Source organism: Theobroma cacao, chromosome 3 (assembly GCF_053813885.1).
Source record: "Theobroma cacao isolate CCN51 chromosome 3, ASM5381388v1, whole genome shotgun sequence".
Taxonomy (NCBI): domain Eukaryota; kingdom Viridiplantae; phylum Streptophyta; class Magnoliopsida; order Malvales; family Malvaceae; genus Theobroma; species Theobroma cacao.
The window spans coordinates 35099099-35125731 of NC_142641.1; the positions used below are offsets into that span (position 1 = coordinate 35099099).

Sequence of the window (26633 nt, forward strand, 5' to 3'; positions counted from 1 at the left end):
ATTAAATCCAAAATTACTCTTCCTTAATTGTTGTTTTTGTTTGTTTTCTCAAAATCTCAAGAAACATTAAATCTATAATTTCAAGCGTTTGAGTCCAAAATCGTGTAGGATTAATTAAAATCTGTATACGTTCCAGATCTCTTTACTCCTTTATATCATGCTTTGGAGTTTCTCCAATGTGTTTCAGAGAAAAAATAATTAGTATTTTTTTCATTGGGGCAATAGATGAAAAATGAGAAGAAAGAAGATGTAACATTAATGAAAGAATTACAAGAGATTATTCCAAAGAGAGATCTCTGATCTAAAGCAAAGAATGCACATTCAAGCATTTCTTTTCTACTTTTTTGACAAGGCAAAAAATGATTATTCTGCGCCAGGAAGGAACTTTGTGCTGGCTGTACCAATACGTTTGACAGCTGAAGGGATAACCCGGGATGGTGACACAACCTCCACCAAAGAGAAGTTGTACGTATCTGTTCCTAGTGAACTCTGTAGCCAACCTCTGCTTCCCGAAAACCCATCAGCTACCACACAGCAGTTGTTAAATCCCAGACTTTTTAATGTTCTCGCAGTTATTTTTGCTGAATCACAGTAGCTGAACATTCAAAGATTCGAAAAAGGTTAATTGCAATACCAGATTTTTTAATGCATTGGCACAATGAGATAGGAAGGGAATAAGAACTCACGAGTCCAAGATGACGATGTTTGAACCTTTGTTCACTTTCTTGAGATGAGCAATCTTCAAGGCTGCAATCTCAGCTTCCACTTTCTTTGCATTTCTCACTAGTCCTCTTAATTTGCTTGGCAACTCTTCCAAACTAAATATACGGAAGCAGTTATGAATAAGCAAATGCAGCTTTAGATGGTAATAGGACCGCAAGCAAAGAGGACAAATGACACAATAGCTCAGTGTGGGTACAATTCTGAGTGTTTACTGACAAATATTAGGCAGCAGATGTCTGCTGTGATCAAATAGAACCATAGAATTTAATACATTTTATTACCAAAATATTTCCTTCTCAAAAGCATTTTCAGCTTAGTTTCACACCACATATTTTCAAACATTTTAAGGGTCAGGCCAACAATTTTGACTGTGCTCTTTTATTTTATCATAATGCTTTAAAGAAAAGAAAGTTTAAGAAAACTTTTCTTCTAAGCTGCAGAAGTGCTATTTATCCAATTAGCCACATTGGATCTCTGCTTCAGCATTCAATTACCAGTTAAGCAACCAGTCAGAATAACTGATGAGTTGGTGAGAAACAGAGAAGCAAGACATGATAAAATCGTAGAATTTAGTAGAAAAGCACTACTGCACTATGGTTTTTTAGTTCTTTACTGTCAATTTACCACAAAACTAAATATACTCATCGAAGCCAAATATTTACTTACGGGATTGCAAACATCCTCTTTTTAGCACTAGAGGGGAGGCGAGGAACACCAGCCCTGTCCTTGTCCTTGTCTGATCGAATATCAATCATAATGTAATTTTGCATAGATATTAAATCAAGGGCTTGAGCAGGAGTAAGATCACCTAAGGAACAACAGAGAGGCAACATGTCAGCTGCATTCTATAACATTAAGTTCCCATGAAACATACCAAAAGAGGCTAAAATTTGAAGAAATTCATGCCACAGAACCAGAATTCTGTTATTTTCCCAGATTTTAAGCAAAATTTAGTTTACATATAGAGAAACCTATAATCTTTTTTCTTCTTTCTCTGTCTTCTTTGAAGTACTCTGCAAAAAGAATTCATGCTTTGAAGCTAATTTATATCAGAAAACAGCAACAATCACCTTTGTAACCACGAAGACCATACGAGATGGCAGACCAGATGGGAGGAAAGAGGAGGTATGCAACAAATAATGCTCCAGCAGTTCCTACAATTGTTATGGGGTCGGAGGATGTGATGGTTTCAAAAGTTGAAGAAGCTAAAGGCTTGGCTGCATCAATAACCTTTGTAGTTTGTTTTGCAGCATCAGCCACTGTCTGCAACCAAAATCATTGCATGACTTTTACAGACACTATCTTTAAGTAAACCCAGCACTACAAATAAACAGATATGATCAAAGAAAATACTTTAGCAACCTGTCTTGCATTACAAGAACATAGTACATTTACAGATTCCAGAAAATCAAGCCTGTGAATGACTCAGCATTTTAGCTAGAATTTGCTTATGCATTATGTGGGCACCATTGGACTAACAACTTGAAATTCAGATGAGATCTAAATAAGCAAATGTCATAGTTTCATGCACATTAAAGATATCAGCAGTGCTTCTGAATGCAACAACAAGCTCACTTAAATTCTACATAAAAAATTGCACGATTGAAACACAAGTTTTTCATTATTATCAGTCTGCCACGAATAAAAGATTGAAAAAATTTTCCAAAAACAGTTTACTGGGCTCCAACCCTCCATATTTATCACATGCACAGCCAAGGATAATGACATGGGTAGGTCCTTACACCATTTCACAAGCACATTTAGCAAAATCTTCTTTGAACGGGACAGCATCCTAAACCACTTTTAACTATAGTATTCCTTAAATAAATCTTCTTCCAAATCCTATACAAAGCCCAGTATGCTTATCCAAATTTCAGATCGGTTTCCAGCCCGATTCAAGTCATGCTCAAGGGAAGGTGAAGAGTGATAAAATCCTCACTAACTTAATTTCGAATTCAATGGAAACACTGCAATTGGAAAACCAAAACAAATTTCTAATTTAACATTTCAGTGCGTGATTAGCATTCTAACGAACTCCAAAAACAACATTTAATCCAATGGCATGGTGGGTGTCCACAGCTGGGTAACGAAATTAAGCATTACATTCAACTCTTCCACCTAAATCAAAATGCAGTTTTACTTTCAACAATGAAAAACAGGGCTCATTTTATAAAACAAATGAAGTTGAAAATCTGAATATCATGGAACGGAAGAAAATTTTCATTCTCCTCTTTTTCGACTCCTTTTTACTTTTGATATGCAATTGAATGAGGAGTTAGAGGTGAACCTTAGCAGCACTGAGAACTGGCTCAGTATCAAGGCCGGTGCTTTGAATTACTTCTTGGGCTTTCTTCGAAGCCTCAGATATTGCTGGAGAAGCAGCCTTCAATGCCTCTTCTCCAGCTTTTTGTGCAATAGGCATCCCTGCATCTATGGCTGGCTTCAATGCTTTCCCTACAATATCAAGAAATTGCTGTACAGTATCAAAGGCAGTTGAACCTGCTTCTTGAACCTGATTCAATGTTTTCTCCACCTGTAAAGAAGAAGCAAATTTTGAACAAAAATGGATGTTACTTATGACTACTGAATAAGACAACTTCATTATTGCTTGATTACGATTTTGGCAGCAGCACTATGCTTTTGACAGTTATTTAAGAAATGGGTATAAACTGAATTATGGGGGAAAAAAGGGAAACAACTTTTGCTTATCTATATAAGAGTGGGAAACACCTGTTTTCATTTCAAGAATTCTAATTTAATGTCTAAAAATAAATGCAATCTACTTTGACTTCTTACTTCAGTGAGAGATGAGACTATCTGTTCTTTGCTAAGGCTGACAGCTTTGGCCTCATGGGGAGGTGAAAATAGAGCCAATAGAGAGATAGCTGTTGATGTTGGCAGTGACAGAGAGATGGGTTTAAATTGGGGTTTCAAAGAAACTTTGCTTGTCGATGACGCTCCCGATGGTGAAGGAGAAGAAGGGGAAGAAGAAAGAGGAGGAAGAGAAAGTCTTGCAGTGGCTGAAACTCGGACTGTCATCTGCACTGCCATTTTCTCTTTGCCACCAGTGAATGTGAGAGAAAGACAGAGACGCAGGTACTTGTGTGTTGGTCTATCTTTGGTTGTTTCTGTGTGAGGCTGAGGCAGACAGGCAGTTGAATGTCTGGTTCATGAGTTGTCTGATCGAGGATTGTGTGATGAGAAATAGAAGGTTGAGAAATGAGAACTGAGGGGAAGATGGTGGCCAATAAATGCGGCTATGTCGTTGGGCCCCATCATATCCTACGTGACATTGCAAAGATTTCACTGGAGCCACCAGAGCCTCTCCAACATGGCATGGCATGGCATGCACTTTGACTGCTTTATTATACATTTTTAGAATTTTTTGGCATAAGAGATTGAACCCAGGGCTTGTTGTAGATTGGTTAATGCTTGTTGCTGTTGGATATTTGCCATAGGGGTTCCAGGTTCACATGGTGAAAATTTTGGATTCAAATTTTGGGAAGGACAGAATAAGATTAACCAGATTGAGATGGAAGAAAATTGCATCTCGCTTAGGCAAAGAACAAAATGAAAATTGAAGAAAGTTGGCAGTGCTACGAAAAATGGTCATTTCTTTGTCACATTTTTAAGTTTTTTGTTGATCATCATCATCTGAATCACCTTCATTGGTTTATTGCCACAAAAGGAGAAATGTTCTTTGAAAATAGAATGGATTTTGTGTCTTTGAAGAGTGTTTTCTAGTTGGTTTATGTTCTCTATACATACCAACTGTCATCATTCTTACAATGTTTTCAAAGAAATTTAGAAGAAAAAGGAAAACAATGATAATGATAGTGACTAAGAAGAGAATAGCCTTGGAAAGCTGAAGCTGTAGCCATTTTTGGAGAAACCGTCTTCTTACACTGGAAGCACATGTTCAATTCTGTACCAATTCTCTCCCTTGCGATCCCGAGCCCTCATCTCAAAATCATGTGGCAGGTAGCCTAGTTTCAAATTGCTGAGAGTAGTCACTGGCCATAATCCTCTTGGAACAATCCTCAATAGCTTACACTCAACAATGTGTAACTCCTTGAGATTGGCCATTGCGCCTTCCTCTATCCTCCATGCCCCCACTGAGTAAAGGAAAGACAACTTCAAGAATTGGAGTTGAGGGAACCCCCCACTAGAGCATACCATTCGCTTTCCCACATATGCAGAGTGCTTTAATTTTAAAACTCTCAAACTTGGTAGCTTCTCCAGCGTTACCATGGGGTCTTCCATCAAGAAAGAACCATGTAATGTTAGTTCAGTAAGGTTTGGTGGAAAATCTTGGACGTCAAACAACTTGTGCATGAGCCCTCCCAAATATAATTTGTTGAGACGGATGTGACTTGAAAAGTCCATAGATCCTGGAATGGTAACCATTGTGACGTCCTCCCTTCTAGTTCTTGCATCTAGCTTCAAGCTTTGGAGCCCTTTGGAGTTGAAAATCCATCTCCTAAAAGCTTCTTCTTGCAGAGTAAAATGTCCTACTAAGCTCAAGTGTCTTAAGGTGGTTAATTTGTCCAAGCCTAGCTCGACAGAACTAGTTTGTCCAATACAGAGGCCCTGCAATGTTTGGAGACTAAATAGACAAACATCCTTAGGTGGCTTCACTACCATCTCTCTGATCTTATTGAAGAACAAATGTCTCAATTCCGGTAGCTTCCAAACAGAAACAGGAATTGGATCAACCAGTGTTGATCTTAAATCCAGTGTTTGCAAGTTCAAAAGCCTGCATATTGATGAAGGAAGCCGCTTCAACCAAGTTCCTTCCAAGCCCAGGTATCTCAAATGAATGAGGTTCCCAACATCAGAGTCAAGTAGACCAATGTGAACACTTTCCAAACCAAGAACTCGCAAGAGTTTAAATTTTTTCAAGTCCTTCAATATTGGTTCATTCTGATCAAAAACCAACAAAGAACGGATTCTTGAACTATCTCTAGCTTTAGGAGTGATCCCAGAGCTTGTAGAGAGCCTACGAGGCCTTGTTAGAAAGCAATCCTTGACATCTCCATGGATGATATCAAAAAATCGATCTTCCTTAGCTTTCTTTATGGCCAGTTCTCTCAAAAGATCATGTATGCGAATTGCTTTAATCCTTCCATTAAATTTCTTTGCAGCAATTTGAACCATGCTCCTCCCCACTAATTCTTCCAAGTAATCCTCAGCTACATCTTCCAATGGTTCTTGGCCTCTAGGCTGCACAAATCCTTCTGCCACCCATAACAGATTCAAACTTCTAACAGAAATCTCAAAATCTTCAGGGAAGAGACCAAAATAAAGAAAACAAGGTTTCAAGTAGTAAGGTAAATCATGATAACTTAGTGCTAAAATATCTATGCAATGTGTTGGATCTTGAAGTAGCTGCCAATGTGCACTTTGCAGAACTTTGAGCCATTCTTCATAGGTTGCTTCTCTTCTTGACAACTGACCTCCTAGAACTACAATTGCAAGAGGTAATCCCCTGCATTTCTTCACAATTTGTTTTCCTAGCTCCTCAGTCCAAGCAGGTAAACTTGTCATGGCATTCCATTCCAGGCATATCTTCTTGGACAACAATTTCCAGCTATCTTCATCACTAAGAAGGCACAGTTCATGTGGTCGGCTTCGTGGATCAGCATGCAAAGCAACATCTCTGAATCTAGTAGTGAAAATTATTCTACTTCCATTCTTGGTATCTGGAAAGACTGGTTTTAAATCATCCCAAGCTTCTTTATTCCATATATCATCAAAAACTACAATAAATCTTCTTTGCTCCAGAAAACTTGACAACTCTTCTTCCATTTCCTCTCTGTGCATCCTTTCTAATTCCGCCTTTCCAAGCCCCATAACCCTCCTACACAAATCTCTCAATATGTCTCCAGCTTTGTATTCTTGAGAGACATAAATCCAAGCACAACAATCAAAATACTTGTTGATATTGCTACTACCATAAATTTTCTTAGCAAGAGTGGTCTTACCTAGACCAGCCATGCCAATGATTGAAATAATAGAGAGCCTTAATTCCCCATTCATTAGCTGATCTTCTAGAATCTTTATGTCCTCGTCTGTACCAACAGTTTCCTCTTCAGAAGAGTGAGGGTATGATCGTCTCCTTTCCCGAAGAGAGTTGACTGCAAAACTAGTCCCTTCTACCCTTTTACCAATATTTTCAATTCCATAAGTTGACCTACCATTGCTAATATCATGAATTTTCAGCTTGATCCTGCTTATTTGCTTGCTAAGCTTATAACGTGCAACCAGTTCATTCAAGAAAAAAGGGTACCTGTTGAAGAGCCTGATTGGCGCTTTCTCTTTCTGCCGCATCATTTTGAGGATGTAGCTATCGATGACATCTGCTGCATCATAAGCAACTTCTCGTATGTCTGCCACCCAGTTTCTAACTCGCTCATCACCATCTTGTTTTGCATCTGCATCCTTAAGAAAGCATAACATTATCCTTAATTCTCCCTGAATCCATTCAACTTGGTCCCGTACTCTTGCCAAGGAAACAGCTTCATCCACCATTTGACTAGCAATGTTTTCAATGACTAAGGAAACAATGTGTTCAGCCATTTGTTGTTCTTCTTCGTTCCAGGGTTTCTCAGCCTGCTCGGTTACTTGGCAGAAGGAAGCAGAGGACTATAGATTAAGAGCTTATCAAATGTTTCAGGGAGGCACTATGTTTCAAAGTTGACCAGAATTATTTGATCAATCACCCAACACCAGAAATTTTAAGTTTAAAGTCTATATATTAAATATATTATTACAAATATTTAACACCACAAGTCCACAACCAATGGTTTTAATACACATAACAACAGATCTACAATTTCTCCTCTAACCACGTGGAGGGCATAAGAAAAAAGAGAAAAAAGAAAAAAAAAAAGTAGAAAGAGAAAAATAAATAAATAGAAAGAGGCCCTTGTGCAACACACGGGCCATAGGCTAGTGATACTAACATAAAACTTTCAGCTCCTTCAACATTATTTATTTTATCATTTCTATACGTCAACTTGATTAAGAAATAAGAAGGCAAAGATCATATCTGCTGAATAGTCATAAAGGCAAAGTGGATCATTAAGTCATAACTGCTTTCTGTTATTCCTTCACTTGAATTTTTTTTTGTTTTATCATATCTACAGTCCCTACGGATTAGAGCCATCATTCTTGACTGGAAATTTTTGTTGTGTGAACGGAAAGTCTGGTGACAACACCATACCGACATGTAAGCTCCCACATGAGGAAAGATTATGCATATGTTGTGGCAGAATTTGTTGATCAATCCAGTCAATTATCGTTGTAGAAATATGCAGATAGTATATAGTTTGTGTTAAATAAAGAGACTCAAATTAGATCATAGTGATCATAGGCATTGAATACAGGCATAGTTTATCAGAATAACATCGTAAACAAGTAAGCTGAAAGTGGAGATAATGACCTGAGAGACATACTGAAATAAAATGGAAGTTTGAACAAGAATCTATGTGAAAATGGATAGCTACCATCTTATGCAAGTTTTTCCAACTATGCCTTGTTCCCCAATAAATCTAGAAATCTGTTGACAAGTGTGTTTTTTTATGAATTAGATATAGCAGAGTCTAGTAGAAGAGTCAGGAGGAAGATCAACTTCAACAACTAACAGCTCTGACTAAGTGTTTTAGGTCAGAAAATTTTATACAGCAGATCCCCTTTTACAATGTAGATGAACCTGCTAATTAGATTCTCATGACGCAAATCTAGACTTGTCTGGATTGAAGCCTAAAAATACCAAGCTTCAAAAATGGGTTTGTCCTAATTCATAGTTCACGCACCAAGAAAGATACATCACTGCACATAACACTCAAAAGAAGCCTCAATGTACAGTTTATAATTTTTTTTTTCATATTAATTTCCAGCAAGACTTGTGCATGCATTTCAAATAAATGCTTTCACTATCACTAAAAATTCATCTTTACACGAAAAATAACCACGCAGAATGCCAGGGAATTAATGAAATATCCAAACATTTGTGTGAATAAGTTCACCAGGAATCAAATAAGAAGGCTAAAATAAAGTGCTTTTGTGCTCTAATTTGAATCCAAACTGCATTTTGAGTTTCAACAAAACTAACATTTCATATTGCATTTGAGATGCCAATGCACTTATAAGAACTTTAAGTACCAATTTCCAACCCTCAGTTGACATAGTTAAAGTAAAGATCCACAATTATGAAGTGCAAAGGCTAACACTTTCCTCAATATAAAAACCTACTTAAATTCCGTTTCGTAACACCATTGACAAGAATTGGTTAATTCTATTGCTATTATAACAACCATACACACAAGATTAAACTGGATGAATAATATAGGATGGTAACAAGTTATTAAATCTCGAAGCACAGAAAATTGGAAATTAGGGCTTCAGAGTGCTCCAATGAAAATTTTCAAGCCTTCTGCAATAGCCAAAAAAGGGATATGCATGAGTATTAAAGATACCATAACACACATATAAGCCTTGACTTTGAAGTTGGTGAAATTACAAATCATTCTTACCTGCATTGGAAGATACAGTTTAAATTCTGGTGGGAGTTCCTCTTCAGAGTACAAGCGATCAGAGAAATATATCCTCCGAACGCGGCAATTTGCATGGACCTGAACTCGCAGAGTCTCAACATAGTTGGTGCCATAGGCCCTCCGGGTATAATCAGCCAGATTCAATTGAATTTGATTCCAACCCTCATCCAATCTCAGCGGCATAGTACAAATGTATGGCTTTACTCGAGTGACAGCCTAGAAATTCAAATAATGTTGAGAAAACATCTAAGTAAAACAACAATCCGCAATATCTACTTTTCAATTCAACAAAACAACAGCTTCAGTACTTAATAAGGAAGCAGATTTTTCAGAGATTAAGCTCCAAAAGGGTAGCTACACCCACCAACCTTATAATACATGAGCAGCACCAACAATGATGATTACCAGTCAATACTATGCTAACCAAAGACCTATTAAGTTATCATGAAATTTACACTCTATGGCAGGGAAAGAGAAAAAAACAGCTGTCTTATATTAGTACGTTAATAGCGTCCATCCATCCTTCATTATCATAGTGTCTAATGGCCCATTCTCTACCAAGAGTGCTTGGCATATAGTTCGTCATAAAAGACCAATTGAGGATTTTATTTGAGTTGGCTGTAGAGTTATTCATGGATGGATACCAGATGATATGCAGCTTAAAACTAAAGGGTTCCAATTGGCATCCAAATGCCAAGGGCGCAACTCAAAGGAATCACTCTTTCATATTATGTGGCAATGTCCGAAGGCTAAAGAGGTTTGGCATTTCTTTTCCCATTTGTTCCAAATTCATATTGTTCAACCCCATAATATTTTGCAGGTAGTAACGGCATGGAGTTATTATGGTGATTACATTAAGAAGGGCCATATTCGGGTTTTGATGCCTATCTTCATATGCTGGTTTTTGCGGGTTGAAAGGAATGGTGCAAAACATGAAAACCTTGGTATGAACCCTCATGGGATCATATGGAGAACAATGAAGATATTAACACAATTGCATCAAGGAAACTTAATGCAAAAATGGAAGTGAAAGGGTGATGTTCAATTAGCCAAATTGCAGAAACTCTCTTTCCCAATAAAAGCACCAAAACACCCTCAGATTATTAGATGGTTGAAACCTGCACTCAATGAACTCAAATTGAATGTCGATGGCAGCAGCAAGGATAATGCTCAAAGGGCAGCAGGAGGAGGAGTTGTGCGAGATAATGCAGGTAACCTTGTATTTGGTTTTTCAGAAAACTTTGGTCCTCTAAATTCAATCTAAACTGAGCTCCTAGCACTTCCAAGGGGTCTGCGCTCATGTAGAGATTATAATATGCATCAGTTATGGATGGAAATGGATGCTAAGGTGATTGTGAATTTCATAGTAAAGGAGGACTACGGTTCACATGAAATTAGATACACGTTAGCTGGTCTTGTTTAAAAAACTTCTCCTTTAGAATTTCTCATATTCGCCAAGAGGGTAACCAAGCTGCAAACTTCTTATCAAATAGAGGTTATCTTCATCAAGGCTTGCAAATATTCAACAATGCATGTAACACCCCGTACCCTCGTTTAAAAGTCAATCAAACCCTATCGATGAAACGAAGGGTCACTTGACGTAAATTTAAATACCAAAGAACGGTGACTGATGAAAAAAATATTTTAAAATAAAATAATATTTTATGAATAAAATAATATTAAAATATTAATATTTTATTTATTATTGACATTAGTCAAAAAGGAGGGTAATATGACTAATCTAATTGGGGGAGAAGAACTAAGTAAAGATTTTGAAAAAGAACAACGTTAGTGGGGCCCGCATGTCTTTATTAAATAAAACTAACGTGGGTAAGTATATATTTAAATATTATGGTGATACCGCAATAAAGTGTAAACTTTATATTTTATTTGTACACGTGTAAGGGAAAAAAATATAAGAAAATTTTAGTTTAAGAAATGTTAGAAGAATCCAATTATAAAAGATGAAAGGTTGGAGGGTTACACAATAAATAAAAAAAAATTTAAAAACTTATGTGTAAATTTTAATATTTGAAGTTAAATAGAAATTCACTAACCAAGGAAGGTTAAATTATGTGGAATATGAGATATACATGTGAAATTTATTATTACATGTAAACTATGGTATGCAAAAAGAAAAAGTTAGTAAGGGACATATGAGACTCTCACCATGTGAAGTAAAAGAAGGAATAAAACTAAAATTTATTTACATGTAATGTGATTGGTGGTCAAATGAAGAAAGAAGATGGTGAGTTGCATATAATTTGAATAGGTCAAAGAATGACTAAATAAAATATGAAGTAAATGTAATGCATGGAATAAAGAAATCAAGGAAAAAGAATGGCAATGCAAGGTGACGGGTGGAAAGGTGATAAAGCCTTTTTGCTTTGAAATTTTATCATATAAAATACAAGAAAAAGATGTCAAAAAGCCATTAAGTCTTGGGCAATCCGCTCATGCAAAGAAAGTAAAGAGAAGAAAAGAAATCAAGAAAAAAGAACAGTTAAGAAAGGTGGTGGGTGAAAGGTTCAAAAACTTTTTGATTTGCAATTTTAACCACATGACAAAAATAAGCAAATTGTCAAAATAACCAATCTTTAACAAGCCGCTAATGAGAGAAAAAAAAAATTGAGTGGTGAGGCATTTGGGAGAATCCACTCACAATCATTTAGCATAAACAATCAAGGATCAAGCCACAATTGTCTTACCTTTTCTCAATAATTCAATTTGATCCAAAACCAAGAAATCTGAAGCTCTTTGGTAACAAAATCTCACATTCCTTGTGATTCACCAACATGCACAGTTTTCTTTTGCCGCCACAAACATTTTCAGACAATTACTAACTCATTTTCTAAAGAAATCACAACTAAAAATCAAAATTCTACTTACCTTCCTTAACGTTTTCTTCTTACTCCTTTCTTTTTCCTTTCTTCCTTTCTTCTTCCTTTCTCCTTTCTTTCTTTCCTCCCTTTTTCCTTTTTTCCTTTATTCCTTTCTCCTTGCTTCCTCGCCGATTTTATCTTTTTTTCTTTCCAAGGTGCGATTTTCTCATGGCAAAAATGTTTGCCGTTCTTGGTGTGGGTGAATTCTCCCAAATGCCTCACCACTCAATTTTCTTCCTTTTCTTCTCTCATGGGCAGCTTGTCAAAGATTGATTATTTTGTCAATTTCCTTATTCCTTTCATGTGGTTAAAATTGCAAGTCAAAAAACTTTTGAACCTTTGACCTGTCACTTTTCTTGACTATTCTTTTTCTTTGATTTCTTTTCTTTTCTCTTCACTTTCTTTGCATGGGCGGATTGCCCAAGACTTAATGGCTTTTTTATATCTTTTTCTTGTATTTTATATGATAAAATTCCAAAACAAAAAGACTTTACCCATTTTCCACCCGTCACCTTGCATTGCCATTCTTTTTCTTTGATTTTTTTATTCCATGCACTACATTTATTTCATATTTTATTTAGTCATTCTTTGACCCATTTTAATCACATGCAACTCACTTTCTTCTTTCTTCATTTGACCACCAATGCACCAATCACATTACATGCAAATAAATTTTGGTCTTATTCTTTCTTTTACTTCACATGGTGCGGTCTCACATGTCCCTCACTAACTTTTCCTTTTTGCACACTATAGTTTACATGTAATAATAAATTTCACATGTATATCTCATATTTCACATAATCTAACCTTCCTTGCTTAGTAAATTCCCATTTAACTTCAAATATTAAAATTTACACATAAATCCTCAAACTTTTCTTTATTTACCGTGTGATCCTCCAAACTTTCATCCTTTACAATTGGTTCCTTCCAATATTTCTTAACCTCCAATTCCTATCTATTTCCCTTCCCTTACACGTGTACAAACAAAAAATAAAATTTATACTTCACTACAGTATCACCATAATATTTAAATATATTCTTACCCACACTAACTTTATTTAATAAAGACACGTGAGCCTCACTAATATCGTTTTTCTTCAAAATCCTTCCTTACTTCTTCTCCCCCACTTAGATTAGTCATATAACCCTCCTTTCTGACTAATGTCAGTAATAACTAAAATATTAATATTTTAATATTATTTTATTCTAAAATATTCTTTTCACCCGTCACTACTCTTTGATACTTAAATTTACGTCAAGTGACTCTTCGTCTCATCAATAGGGCTTTATTGACTTCTAAACGAGGGTACAAGGTGTTACAGTGCAAAAGGTGAATTGCGGGGTATTCTTAGACTTGATAGATTAAATCTACCTTATGTTAGATTTAATAATGTGTATGGGAGTAGTACTCCTGATTTATTTCTTGCTTAATTCTCCTAATTTTCAAGTATTCATTTTCAACATGTAAAAGGAAAAAGTAATTCCTCTAAGTATTCTTCACTCTTTAGTATACTTCTGGAGGTAAGGTATATGTCCCCTCCCTTATGTACCCGTTAATTGGAATTAATAAAACTTTTACAGGGTGGCTGGCCCTGAGAGCTTTTTCCAGCCATTAAAATAAAAGAAAAATAGGAGACTACCCCAGATGAAAAGAACAGAATGACAATTTCCAACTCAACAAGAAGTAAAAGGGCATTAATCAACAGAACATCAACACCAAACTTCTTTCCATCCCAACACCATACATGCCTGTCAGAATGATAGAAAGAGAGCACGTACTGATGGCTTCGAAACAGCAAACTTCGTTAATCATCCTGTGTTTCCTAACCAAATTCATATTGATAGAAAGAGGCCACATATTGATCTCATATAATTGATACAAATAGGAAAAGAGGCCACATATTGATCTCATATAATTGATACAAATAGGAAAAACATTAATGGGATCTAAACACGAAAATTATCCAAGCCATATACATGTCAAGAAAATGAGTAATATATTGAGTAGGATCTACACACCCAACTATCTTTTTATCACCAAATGCATATCAACCGCTAAAACTAGGGCACGTATTGATAGAAAAACAACATAATCTACAGACTAATGCTACTTGCCCACCAAATTATCCCAACTATTTGCACTCCCAAAGACGGGCATATAATTATTAGATAAATTTCAATAATGAAGTCTACTAACTCATGGGCGGCTCCTTAAACTCATGACTATAACATTAGCGTTAGACCAATATATAATTACCACATCAACTGAGACAAATAGCTTAGACAAAAGTGTTGCACCAGATAGCATTTTCTCTTATCCACAAATCTAAAATACATTTAAATCCTCCATAACCAAAGAATACATATATTAGAAAAATTAGCAGACTTACATACTTGGAAGTTAGAAGCACGAAAACGACGTCGGACATTCTTATCATCGAGAATTTGAATCTCAAAAGTGAAATATTTCTTCAAGTTCTTGACAATCATAACCAAGAAGGGAAGCTTAATGCCAAGCGTTGCAGCAGGGTCAACAGGGCAAGTGATGTACGTTGATTGAACATTTGATCCAATTATTTCCAACACATTCGATTGAATATCTTCATCATGTGGTCGTTTTACATGCCCATTTACAACTGCAAAACAATTCCCAACAACAAAATAGAGCTAACAATTTAGCTAAACCTATAAACCATTCAATTTAAAAGGCTTGTTCTATAATTTTACTGACCTTCTTTATCCCAAATTTGCAGAGGTTTGCTCCTGTACAAAAATCCCAAAAAAAAAACAAAGTTGAATACATAATAATACCAACGGAGCCAAAAAAAGGGGTAAAATATAAGCAAAAAGAAAGAGAAATTAATAAAACGTACCCGAGGCTGTATAAAATGGAGAGAAACCCAGATTGAAAGGTGTTTTTGAACATCTTCCAAGGTTTCGCCGTAGGAAAAAGGGCCTTTAGAGAAGGAAGTAAAGGTTTTTCTCCGATATCAAAAGCCCTACAGATTAAACGGTCCACGTCAATGACCAAATACTTGTACTAATTTGCTTAAAGAATTGAGTGCTTATGTAGACATATATATTTAATTAACATTCCACGGAAATAGTGCAAAGGACTTATTTGTTAGAAATAAAAACTATTTGTATTCTTTTCTAAGGATATAAAAATTTTGACACTTTAATATATTTAACATTAAAATAAAAAAAATACATATAATTTTGAGATGTTCAAAAAGGATAAATAAATTAAAAATGGAAAAAATATATATTTATATATTTAAAATTAAAGCATAATAAAATAATTCATCCATAATTACTCAATTTAAATTTAAATAATTAAACGAGAGAGACATCTTGTTATGGATATCTATTTGATACATGTATGAATCCAAAAAAATACTAAATTGACAAAGTGAAAGTCTACAAATATGCTTTATATCATCATAAGTATTCCACATGTGTATTTGGTTAATAGTAATAGTTGGTATGTAATGTCTTGTTATATTGTAAGAGTAAATCTTCTCTTTTACAAAGATGTTTAAAAATATTCATAAATTATTGACAAATTTTGAAATAAATTTTTATTTTTTATTAATTTTTTTATTTTTATTTTGAATTAAATAAACATTATAACTAACAATTTACTAATTGATATTATTCGAATTGCTATTTGTCATTTTATGATTATATGGTACAGATGTGACGTTGATGTCGAAAGTGAAAATATCGCATGGTTATAACATCATGTCACATTAACATGTTAAATTATTATTAATTATAATATGTCAATATATCACAATAACATTACGTGACATATAATAATAAGTGATAATTTGATTAATAATAATTAATTAACTATTATTCATAAAAAAGTTTTTGATTGAAAATAGAATTGTAAAGATTTGATTGAACATAATAAAAAAATTAAAAATTTTAAAAATAATTTAAAAGTTTTTTAGATATTATATAGATTTTTTTTGTAGAATGATAGGGACGGATTGTTTTTTATTAGGTGATGTAAAGTGTGGACTTGTTGGGCTTTGAGATCAACTTCTCTGAGCCCACCTTCCAAAAACTGTCCTAATTCATGGTCTCCCCCAAAACTGGAAAAGCATTATATACAAAAGTAAGTTTTATATTACTTAAAACAGTATAATTTCCTTTTTATAGCATCTTCTTCATATTAACTTTCCGAGCAAGACTTAGGAGCCATCTCAACCAGATGCATTTCACCATCATAAACTTTACATAAATAAAATACTATAATGTTGGTGAATTAAAGTAAACATTATATGTAGAGGTTCTTCCCATGTGTTTTAATCTGTACCTGCACAAAACAACAAATGAACCCATGGTTTGGAGAGTAGAAGATCTCCCTAAGGCTGAACAATCCAACAAGGAAAAACTAAATGACCCTTCATATATGTATATCATCTATACCTGAAAATGGCAGTAAAGAGTAGAAAAAAAGAAAAGAAATTAAAAGGAGTGAAAGGTAAAAATAGAATAAGTTGAGAAGGAATCCAACAAGAAAGCTAAAAAAGGTCCTTCTGATGTATTTGCAGTGCACAAGAAGAGTTATAGCTTTTGAAAAGCAAAATGAGCTACAAAGGATATGGCATGTTCTTTAAGACCAAGGCAAAGACACCCATTATCAGACAAAATACCAAACATTAGTTTTTAGTTTTGAGGTACAGAAAAGGGGTTGATGTTGGAAAGAAAACGTGGGGGGGGCTCTGTTTGGTTTGGCACTTTTTGAGGTGTGAGTTTTGTTTGTAGGTTGTTGGATGTATGCTACTAAGGGTATTAATTAGGGTAAAAATCTGATTTAAATCCGGTATTATATAAGCAATAAAACATCTGCTTATGTCAGTTCTTTGGCCTTTTGGAGTTTTCTGCCAACTACTTGAGCTCTAGTGTTCCACTTCAAATTCTCACCTTAGTCGGCCATCCTCAAATTACTAATAATATTATTCTCCAGAGAGAGAGAGAGAGAGAGAGAGACATCAGATCCTTGTCATATGGTAGATATCAGAGAATTACAGTTATAACCCTTCTGATTTCATGCATTGATAGATAGAAATTTAAGATAAACTTGATGTGATTAACAATGGAACCAGTTCACACAAACTGCCCTATCAAATCAATTGGCCCCGTGCATTTAGCTGACATGAGAGAAGATTTCCTTGAACTTGAAATAGATGCTTTGTTACGGGATCTGTCAGTCTCTTCAAGACAACCATCTCAACCCTTTCCTCATAGCTAAAAGATCAAAGATCTTCCATTTAAGAGACATGAACTGACGACCAAGTGAATAGCCACAAAAGTCCAAGAGTTTTAGAAAGAAGACTGGCATTGATCTAAGACAGGAGCAGTACATATATGTCGCTACCCTATCTAGCTTCACTTATTCAAATTGTTGTTGCACCATATGATTCATGAAAATCATAAGGGGGATATAATACTTCACACATAAGAACAAGGACTTCTTAATTTGGTTTTCTCATTTTCTTTTTCAGGGTATCTTTGTCCATGTATTGATCTACTAAATTTGTTTCCTTCCAATGTATCTTTGTCCTAATCGTAAGATTTATATATCTAACCTACCAAATATACAAGTCCAGAAGGATGCCAACAATCCAGAAAGTTCAATGATGCCTGATATACCTTTCATTCATATCCCTCCAAGTAGCAGTCAGAATTATATATGAATGCCTATTTCTACTGAACTTTATCAGCAAATTAATTCTCTATCCATCATCTTGCTAACCTAATTCAAATAGAGGCTGCTTGTTATTTAGCTATGATGGTAGGAATCTAGTGCTGCACTTATACTTTTTCTCATTATTTATTTATTATTATTATTTTTATCACAAACATCAAACCCAAAGCAGACAATCAACATGACGGTATCCCAAAATCATTCTATTAAGTCTCCATTATTCCACAATATCATAGCAGTTCCTCCTCAGTTTTGCTCAACCATAACCCTTTCTCCTCCTATCATGGACAGCATGGATAGCTCAAGAACCATACCGTCTCATCAATCTCAAAGCCCTTGCAAAAACCATATCTCAATTCCACTTGAAACAGAAAACTTTCATGAAGATAGTGAGAAAAGAGGCAAGAAGCTTACAAAAAGAGGAAACAACGACAATACTGGGAGGAGATACCTTGGAGTGAGACAAAGGCCGTCAGGTAGATGGGTGGCTGAGATCAAGGACTCTTCACAGAAGCTAAGGCTATGGCTAGGGACTTTTGATAGAGCAGAAGAGGCTGCCTTGGCTTATGATAGCGCAGCAAGGCTTTTGCGAGGAAGGAATGCAAAGACCAACTTTCAGTATCATGGGGTAATGAATACCTATGAAGAGAACTGCAATCTACTAGGAAAGAATCCAAGGCTTTATCAACTTCTTCAGCTAACAATCACGAAGAACCATGCAAGGTCAACATTTCTCAAATCCATTGGTACTGTTCCTTGGCAAAATCAAAACATAGGAAACAAAGTCGACCCTGTCGATTTTGATCCGCTTGTTGAGGAAACTATATTTTGTTCTCCGACTCCAGATCAGGATGAGGGTAGTAATAACAATCTTTCCCAGCTCTCACTTGGCAGTTCTAAGGTTTATTCTTCTGTTGTTGTAGCTCCTTCCTTTTGTGCTTCTCTAGATCAAGGAGGAGGAGAGGGAAAAAATTGTCAAGATGCCTAATAACTCAAATCGCAGGTCTTCGTTTTTCTTTTTTTTGGTTCTTTTTCATGCAAATCAGTTTACTATTAGCTCTGTGCGTATGAAGACATGTCATGTTGTAAATTGATGCTGTTCAATTATTCAATACATATTCATGTTTGATTAGTACTTCTAAGGGAAAAAGTTTATGCTTTTTCCTTTTTAAATAAGAAAATTAATTACATCAATGAGGAGAAGAGATAAATTTGTCAAGAATCAAGATGCTCTTACAATAGCTTGAATCAGTACTGTCTGCAGATGATCAGTTGAGGATTGGCTTTGCGTAAACAAAGACTACTTTTTGATGTTGTAAATTTTATTATGACTTGACCCATTTCCATTAGTGTTTGATTTCTAGTTCTGGGCTCTACTTAATCATCACATATTCTTGATCAATTCTTGTTATCTTGTCTATGATTTAGCACACAAAATTAATGGAGTTTGTTCTGGCAACGAAATTCTTATATTCCAAGCTTATATATGTATCTGAGCTCTCGTTTGAATCTGACATATGCATGCTTAAGAATGCTTGGAGGAAATTATATAAACCTTTATGTTGGCTGCTTTCAAGACTTATCAGTGGTATAATTGAACATGTAGAAAGAGAGCCGGTTGCTTCCCATGCTACTTGTTGCTGAATTACAACAATATTTTAATACCAAATAACTGTTATATAGCTATATATATATATATATATATATATATATATATATATATATATATATCATGTAAATGTCATGCCTACTACATAATTCAATCTACAAATCATTTCCTCTTTTTTTTTTCTTTGGTATGGTCTTAATATTAACATTTCCTAATAGTCTAGAGATTTCTTCATTCATTTGAACAAGGGCAGCACACTTGAAACAATGATACTCTCATAAAAGGTCGAGCCATGGTACTACTTTACAGACAGACACTTTGATTTTTTTTTCCAAGCAAGAAAGAAACAAAATAAATAAATAAATATTACAATAAAGTACAAACATGAATGACGTATGATGTAAGAAATCATTCCTAAATTATTGTAATGTTGGGCAATGTACAAAATCTTTTGTCGTCATTTATATTAAGGTGTTGGTTATTATATATAAAATAGTATCAAGTGCTGGTCTTGCATATTCCTTTGAAAGATCAGCTGGTGATTCATTGCTATTGCCATTGGCGGTGATTTGGATTTCTAATCACGCCATCCCGTCTTTATTTTATTTTATTTTGACTGGAAATTAAAATAAATGGAAGCTACCATTGATAGGTTTAGGGGAGCTATAGGTACCATGGTTGCAACAGTCAGGCAAATGAAATCATTTTCATTGGAGGTACCTAATCAAGTCACGACATTGAAGCCGCCATTCGCCAGCTTCCCTGCCATCACGTTCTCTGTCAGCTGAGTTTTGATCCAGGGGACACCATTTTTCTTAAAACCAGCATACGAGTTTTCTGCAGCCTTTGTTTTGGAGCCAATGTTGTTCTAAATCTGCCTCACATCTTATATGGGTAAGTTCGTACCTAACATGTTTACCATCTAGGCCTTTATGTGTTAGGTTTAAACCCAAAATAAAAAGAGAAAAACGACACTTGCGGACCAAGGGCCATTCTGGCCCAAATTGGTCGAACCAAAGTCCCAAACTCAAGCTTAGACAGATGGCACCCCGAGAGGAGTCAAAATCCCATCACCTTGCCCCACAACCAGAACAAACAAAAAAGAGAGACTACAGCGTAGTAACAAAGGAATCACGAAGCTGAAAGAAAATTCAGTTTACTAAACCTGAAAAGAGAAAATTCCATTAGAATGACAAGCAAACATCGAGTACAATAGGTGCAACAATTTTCAACCTAACAACAAAGAATAGGATACAAAACAACAGAATATCCTCAGCTTGCTTATGCTCCCCCTGGATTCTTTCCTTCTCTTTTGGAGCTCATATTTATGCTCCCATAACCCAACCTTTTTTGTTGGAACCCCTAGTCACTAGAAGACTAAAGAGAGAATTTAACTTGATTTTATTTCCACTAAAGCTTTTGGTTGATGGGATTTGATACCAGATTCCGTTTGTTCACATGAAAATAGCAGATTCTTTCACAACTTGCTACCTGTGAAACCGTAATTATCCCTCACTTTCATGCAGCAATGACGACGGTTTGTCCCCCCACTTGGAAACTTCATTTCAAAGGATAACTTTTTTTACAAAGAAAGAAACTTTTAACTACCTCTACCTGCTCAGAGAAAATGACACATAAATGGCCGCACTTAATTCCTATTTACTACCATGTAAAGTCCCACACAACTGCAGAACAAAAATATACATATACAAAAAAGGGTACACTATCCCTTCTACTTTCTTCAGTTAAAATGGTGAATCTTCAACCATCATCTGTAACCGAGACCGAAGTACATGGGGGCCTTACCGGCGTTGAGACCATAGGCAGAATCTCATCTCATGTCATACCAATTTCAGTCATCAACAGAATCTTTACAACATTATGAGCTTCCAGAATTGCCCACACCAACTAATGATCTAAACATTGCTAATCCAAAAAATTCCTTGATGAATGCAACTAAAATGAACAATCAAACAAATCGACACAGCATGCTTTCCATTCATATTCAAAATAACATAAATGACAAAACATTTAAAGGAAGCTCCATTTCTCTCTATCTTTCTTAAGAACCTTAACAATAAATAACATGCCAAAAAGCATTATGGATTACTCATTACTGGTACAAATTCAAGCAGAAAGAAAACAATGTCTAGCTCTCAAAATGGTTCAACCTTGCTCAACATAATGACTAACAAAGCACTAAAATATCAAGAGTAAACATGCATCCATGCACAATGTTTTTAACTCTAGATTTATCACATATGAAAACAATATAATCCGGAATTTATTTAAACAAATAAATTATAATTGAAAGAAGATCAAGAACATTATCCAAATAATTTCCATAAGAAGAATCGTAGCATAAACGATTGGGAAAAAAAAGTATAATATTTCAGATGCAATCTTAAAAATAACATAATCAACACAAATTTCAGAAACAAATTACCACTTAGCAAGCAAATCGAAAGGCATTGAATGCATTTCAAAATCTCACACCAAATTTTGGCAATACATTCATTTGTCAAGGAGCTCATTCACCATTCATTTACTTCCTACTACACAGTACACATAAATAAAAACATCAATCATAATTAGTAAAAGTAAAAAAAAAATAGTAATAAAACAGCTTTGATCAGTAGCCCGGTTGGCTCCACAACCGGGAAACGATAAGGAAGTTCCTTTTGGCTTCACTGCAACCACCTAACATTAGGCCATTATTTGTTAATAAAATTTTTTTAAAAAACAAAAAAAAAAAAGACATTTTAAGGTAATTCATACTACAAAATAATAGAAAAATAAAAATGACCCAGATAGTGATTCTTTCTTCTTATATTATGATTTATAATTTTGTTTAAAATTTCTCAGCAACCAACGAGCAGAGAAATTATAAATAACTCTCATTAATTTAAAAAAAAATTGTTGCTTTTGCTTTAAAAATATATATATTACATAAAAGAAAGAAGAAATTAAAGAGAGAGGTAAGGCTCTGGATGCAGAGGTTTATCGATCGATTCATGTATTTGTGTTATTCTCACAACAAAATTCCCAGGAAGAGATCGATGAACCGCTGCCTCCAGTGTCGTTAACCCTTTTTCCTTTTTATTTCCCAGTAGTCACACTAAATCTTTCACTTCTCACATAAAAAATAAAAAAACAAACGTCGAATTCCACAGATCTGTACAAATTCAACCAAAACAAAAACCTTCCAATGTATTGTGTATATACAAATCTATAAAAGTAGAATTCAAGGATGAAAAAGAAAAAAAAAAGAATTGAACCAGGAAAAAATCTAAATGCAGTGTCGCCGTTGCCGCACGCTTCTCTCTCGCTCTCTTTAATTTCCCTTTTTTTTTTTAATTTGATTTTCTTTTTCTCTCCTAAGTGACAGACGAACAGTGACTTTTTCCCTTTTTTTTCCTTTTGGGAATTTTTTTTTTCTTTTATTAGTATTTTTTTCAGTTAACAAGGGGAGAGTTTTTCGTAAATTGACGGTTTTAACCCTGTTGGTAGTGACTTTAATCATTGGAGTGCGGTGGGCGAATGAGGGAAGGGCTTCAAGGGAGGGACCACTTAAAAAGCAATAATACTAACAAATTTGGATAATGACGTGTCTTATTATGGGTTGCTCTTCTTTTTATAAAGAACAAAATAGGTTTGCCCTTTCTTCTTTTCCCTGAAAACTTTAATCTCGTTTTTCTTTTCTTCTTTCTCGTACCGAGTCAAAGTTGTACACGTGTTTGGTTCCTGTCATTTGTCCTGGCATACGGCGCAGAGGAAAATGGCTGGATGTTATCTTCCACAAAAGGAAACTTTTCATAAAATTTTTTTAATAAAATCACAGTTGCGAAAATACTAAATAAATTCCCTAATTATTTCAAAACCTTTCTCCTTCTCTCATTAAATTAAAATAAATTTAACGTATAAAAAAAATAAAATGAGTTTAAAATAAAAAAAATTCAATTTCAATTATAAATTAAAAAAGTAAAAAGATAATTCGTTTTGTGCTCACCACATATTTAAAGTAATTGACATGAGATGCCCATTGCATAATAATAACACAATGATGCTTGTAGAAATACAAAAAAACTTTAAGATATAGGTATGTAACATTTTTATTATAAATTAAAGTATAATGGTATTAATATATAAATTTAAAATCTTAATATATGGCATTTCAACAACTGGAGATTACATTTTTAGAACTACAATTTATGGATTTGACCTCTGTGTAGAAAATATAAGAGAAGTCAGTTATGAATGAGTTTATCCAAATTTTATAATGCTAACACCAAATAAGGAGAACATAGAAGAGGGTATTGTTTGGAAGATAAGGAAAAGACCTATGTTACAATCAAATGTAAAATGCTGAAAATTTTGAGAGCTTGTCAAAGGAATTGAGACCCAAGGAAGAAATTTGTAGATTTCAACAAGCTGTTGTGCCCACGTGATGCTGCAGGGCATTATTAATTTAAGTATTTAATTATTCATTGTTGCACTAATTGACAAAATAATTATAAATTATAAATAGTTAATATTTTAAATTTAAAAATTAAATTAAAATCTTAATTATATGTTTTTTATATTTTAATATTTTAAATGAAATATAAATTATTAATATTTTGTAAATTAAAATAAATAATCATATTAACATTTAAATAATAATTTATCAATAATTTAATAAATATTTTAATTTAAAAATAACTATTATAGTAAATAATATTTTTATCATTTATCACTTATTCCTTAATTATTTTTAAAACTATTTCTGTCAATCAAATATTAAAATAATTTATAATAGTAATTATTATCCTATTCCATTCTCATAAATCAAATTACATAATAATTATTTATTTTTTATTCTATTATTACAAAATAATTATTTTATTTTCACTTTATTTCTTCCTGTGAACCATGTACACTTTAATCTCACATTCCCATAACCAAGAATAGAATTGAAAGAGTTAAGATTTGGAGGGAAAAAGGTCCAGAACCTACATTTGCTGTTTTCTAAATGCTAGTGTAGCCATAAATTTCTTACGGAAAAGTGACCAATAAAAATTCATAAAGTAAAAATTTTACCTAAAATGGTCAATGAACTCGGACTCATAAATAATTATTCGTTTAAAAAGTCTTAAATTTTACTTTCAAACTTGGTTTTCTTTCCCGAGTCAAGAAAAATAATAATTGCATGTTTGCTTTATGAAATGAAATAAAATAATTAATTCATAAAAATATAATATAATAATTATTTTGTAATTTGATTCGATACATGAAATAAAGTAAGAATTATTATTATGGCACATTTTAATGCTTGATCAACATAAATAACTTTGAAATAAGCAATAAATAAATGCAAAGGGACTCTTGTTAGGTAGTTTAATATTATATATATAAAAAATTATTCGAGTATTAGAATTCTCTAAGTAATTATCATAGAGTTTATTATTTTTTATTCATGATTAATCATATGTTTCCCTAATAAAGGAAAATAAATAAAATCAATCTTTTTTTGGGTTAAATTTTGTAACCATAGAAAATTTTCATATATACAATAATTTTGAATAAAACATTACTCCTTCTATCTATTTTTTTTTATTTGTCTATACTTTTTAAATAATCCCAACTATTCGTCCAAGCAAAACAACAAATGCACTTGAGCGATTAAATTTACCCTTCTTCTTTTTTTTTTTTTTTTGTTTACTGTTAGTTAGCATCAATGCACAAATTCTAAAAAAAGTAACAAAAAAATTGTAAAAACAATGAGACATAATATCTAAAAAAACTCATGAATTATTTAAGAAAATTTAAATAAATTTTTATTTTTTAATTACATTTAATCAAGTCTTTTATATTTTTATTTTATATCAAATAAGCCATAATGGTTAATAGTTGATTAGCCAAAAATTAATCAAAATATTATTTTTCATTTTGTATAATATGGTGCTGACACGATATGTTGACATATTGTAATAAATAATGACGTAAAATGTTAGTGTGATATGATAATATAATTACATAACATTTTCACCTTTTATGTTAACGTTATGTGGATATAAAATGATAAGTGATATTTTGATTAATAACAATTAGTCAGCTGTTAATCATAAAAGTTTATTTGATCTAAAATACAACATACTCTTTATAAATTAATACTCGATAAATTAATGATCTCAATTAAATAATATTTTTGATCTGTCCCGACTTAAGACCAATGTGATAAATTAATAATTCAATAAATTTATACGATAATACATTTTTAAAAAATATAGAGGTCCCACTTAATATATACATTAATAATCTTTTTATACATCAAAATTATATATATATATATAAAACTTAATTAGGAGGCTTTTGTAAAATACGAGTCTAATGTTATTTTCTCTTGAAATTGATGTTTCTTTATACCTCATTTTTAACTTTTCCTAATACATTAAGAAACATTGATGTAGTTTCATATTGCCAGAGAAAACTATTTGTAATACAAGTATATTAAATTCAATGTTTTGAAAAAAAATAAAGAAAATCTTAATCAATTAATTTTTATTAATTTATTGATTAAATAATATTTTGATTAATTAATAAATTTTAATAATATAAAATAATTAATTTATAAAAATTTAATTGTAAAAGTATAAAAATTTGATTAAATGTAATAAAAAAATAAATATATATTTAAAATTTTTAAATAATTTAAGAATTTTTTTCAAACATTATATAATAAAAACAATATGACTGGAAGCAATTAATGCGAAAACCAATTGCTCAATGATTCACGAATTCCAAAAACAAAAACATGAAGGGTAGAAATGGAACTTAATAATTTTATTTGAGTGAAAAATATGGACATAAAAACTTCTTTAAAGTTTTTGAAAGTTTAATTTAAAGGATGGAGCGGGAGGGAAAAAATAAACCTCTAATTTTTTTTTCATTTTTTAAAAATAAATTATTATTTTTTTATATACTCAATTTTTATATTATAAGTTGAACCTAAAAAGATTTTTCTCTTAGTAATAAAAAGATGTCACTTGAATCATGTAATTTTTTTTCTTATTCTTTATCACATGTGCCAAAAGTGTTAGATACTTTCGAACTTATCAATTATTCATGTGTGTTAATATAATGGTTTATCTCAGTCAAAA

The 26633-nt window shown here is 33.2% G+C and overlaps 4 protein-coding genes across 5 annotated transcripts; 1 reads left to right on the forward strand and 3 right to left on the reverse strand.

The window, feature by feature from the left end:
• Positions 1–233: 233 nt before the first annotated feature.
• On the reverse strand, positions 234–3918 carry CAS (calcium sensing receptor). Its single transcript, XM_007037680.3, has 6 exons — positions 3520–3918; positions 3011–3256; positions 1794–1986; positions 1390–1531; positions 687–818; positions 234–595 (listed from the first exon to the last, which is right to left on the reverse strand). The coding sequence occupies exons 1-6, from the start codon at positions 3772–3774 to the stop codon at positions 364–366; spliced, it is 1200 nt and encodes a 399-aa protein (XP_007037742.3). The 5' UTR covers positions 3775–3918; the 3' UTR covers positions 234–363.
• A 477-nt stretch (positions 3919–4395) lies between these two features.
• LOC18604957 (putative disease resistance protein At1g50180) lies at positions 4396–7447 on the reverse strand. Its single transcript, XM_018118055.2, has one exon. It carries the CDS (start codon positions 7300–7302, stop codon positions 4624–4626), a length of 2679 nt encoding a protein of 892 aa, XP_017973544.2. The 5' UTR covers positions 7303–7447; the 3' UTR covers positions 4396–4623.
• A 1369-nt stretch (positions 7448–8816) lies between these two features.
• On the reverse strand, positions 8817–15197 carry BUG22 (cilia/flagella-associated protein). 2 transcript variants are annotated; one of them, XM_007037682.3, is made up of 5 exons: positions 15037–15197; positions 14895–14926; positions 14558–14799; positions 9261–9497; positions 8817–9160 (listed from the first exon to the last, which is right to left on the reverse strand). In XM_007037682.3, exons 1-5 carry the CDS (start codon positions 15087–15089, stop codon positions 9152–9154), a joined length of 573 nt encoding a protein of 190 aa, XP_007037744.1. In that variant the 5' UTR covers positions 15090–15197; the 3' UTR covers positions 8817–9151. The 2 variants fall into 2 exon arrangements, with proteins under 2 accessions (XP_007037744.1, XP_088661165.1); XM_088805039.1 differs by lacking the exon at positions 8817–9160 and having other exon boundaries at positions 9300–9497; positions 14554–14799.
• A 2653-nt stretch (positions 15198–17850) lies between these two features.
• LOC18604959 (uncharacterized) lies at positions 17851–19017 on the forward strand. The gene has a single exon (XM_018117264.2). It carries the CDS (start codon positions 18067–18069, stop codon positions 18871–18873), a length of 807 nt encoding a protein of 268 aa, XP_017972753.2. The 5' UTR covers positions 17851–18066; the 3' UTR covers positions 18874–19017.
• The last annotated feature ends 7616 nt before the right edge of the window (positions 19018–26633 follow it).

What these genes read in the sequence shown, in the direction of transcription:
- CAS (XM_007037680.3), bottom strand. Translation starts at nt 3,774, where the DNA reads ATGGCAGTGCAGATGACAGTCCGAGTTTCAGCCACTGCAAGACTTTCT. An exon ending in TAGTCTCATCTCTCACTGAA is followed by an intron (nt 3,257 to 3,519) that starts GTAAGAAGTCAA and finishes TCTTCTTTACAG; the next exon opens with GTGGAGAAAACATTGAATCA. An exon ending in AACATCGTCATCTTGGACTC is followed by an intron (nt 596 to 686) that starts GTGAGTTCTTAT and finishes TTGAATGTTCAG; the next exon opens with CTACTGTGATTCAGCAAAAA.
- LOC18604957 (XM_018118055.2), bottom strand. Translation starts at nt 7,302, where the DNA reads ATGGCTGAACACATTGTTTCCTTAGTCATTGAAAACATTGCTAGTCAA.
- BUG22 (XM_007037682.3), bottom strand. Translation starts at nt 15,089, where the DNA reads ATGTTCAAAAACACCTTTCAATCTGGGTTTCTCTCCATTTTATACAGC. An exon ending in TCCATTTTATACAGCCTCGG is followed by an intron (nt 14,927 to 15,036) that starts GTACGTTTTATT and finishes ATTTTTGTACAG; the next exon opens with GAGCAAACCTCTGCAAATTT. An exon ending in GCAAATTTGGGATAAAGAAG is followed by an intron (nt 14,800 to 14,894) that starts GTCAGTAAAATT and finishes ATTGTTTTGCAG; the next exon opens with TTGTAAATGGGCATGTAAAA.
- LOC18604959 (XM_018117264.2), top strand. Translation starts at nt 18,067, where the DNA reads ATGACGGTATCCCAAAATCATTCTATTAAGTCTCCATTATTCCACAAT.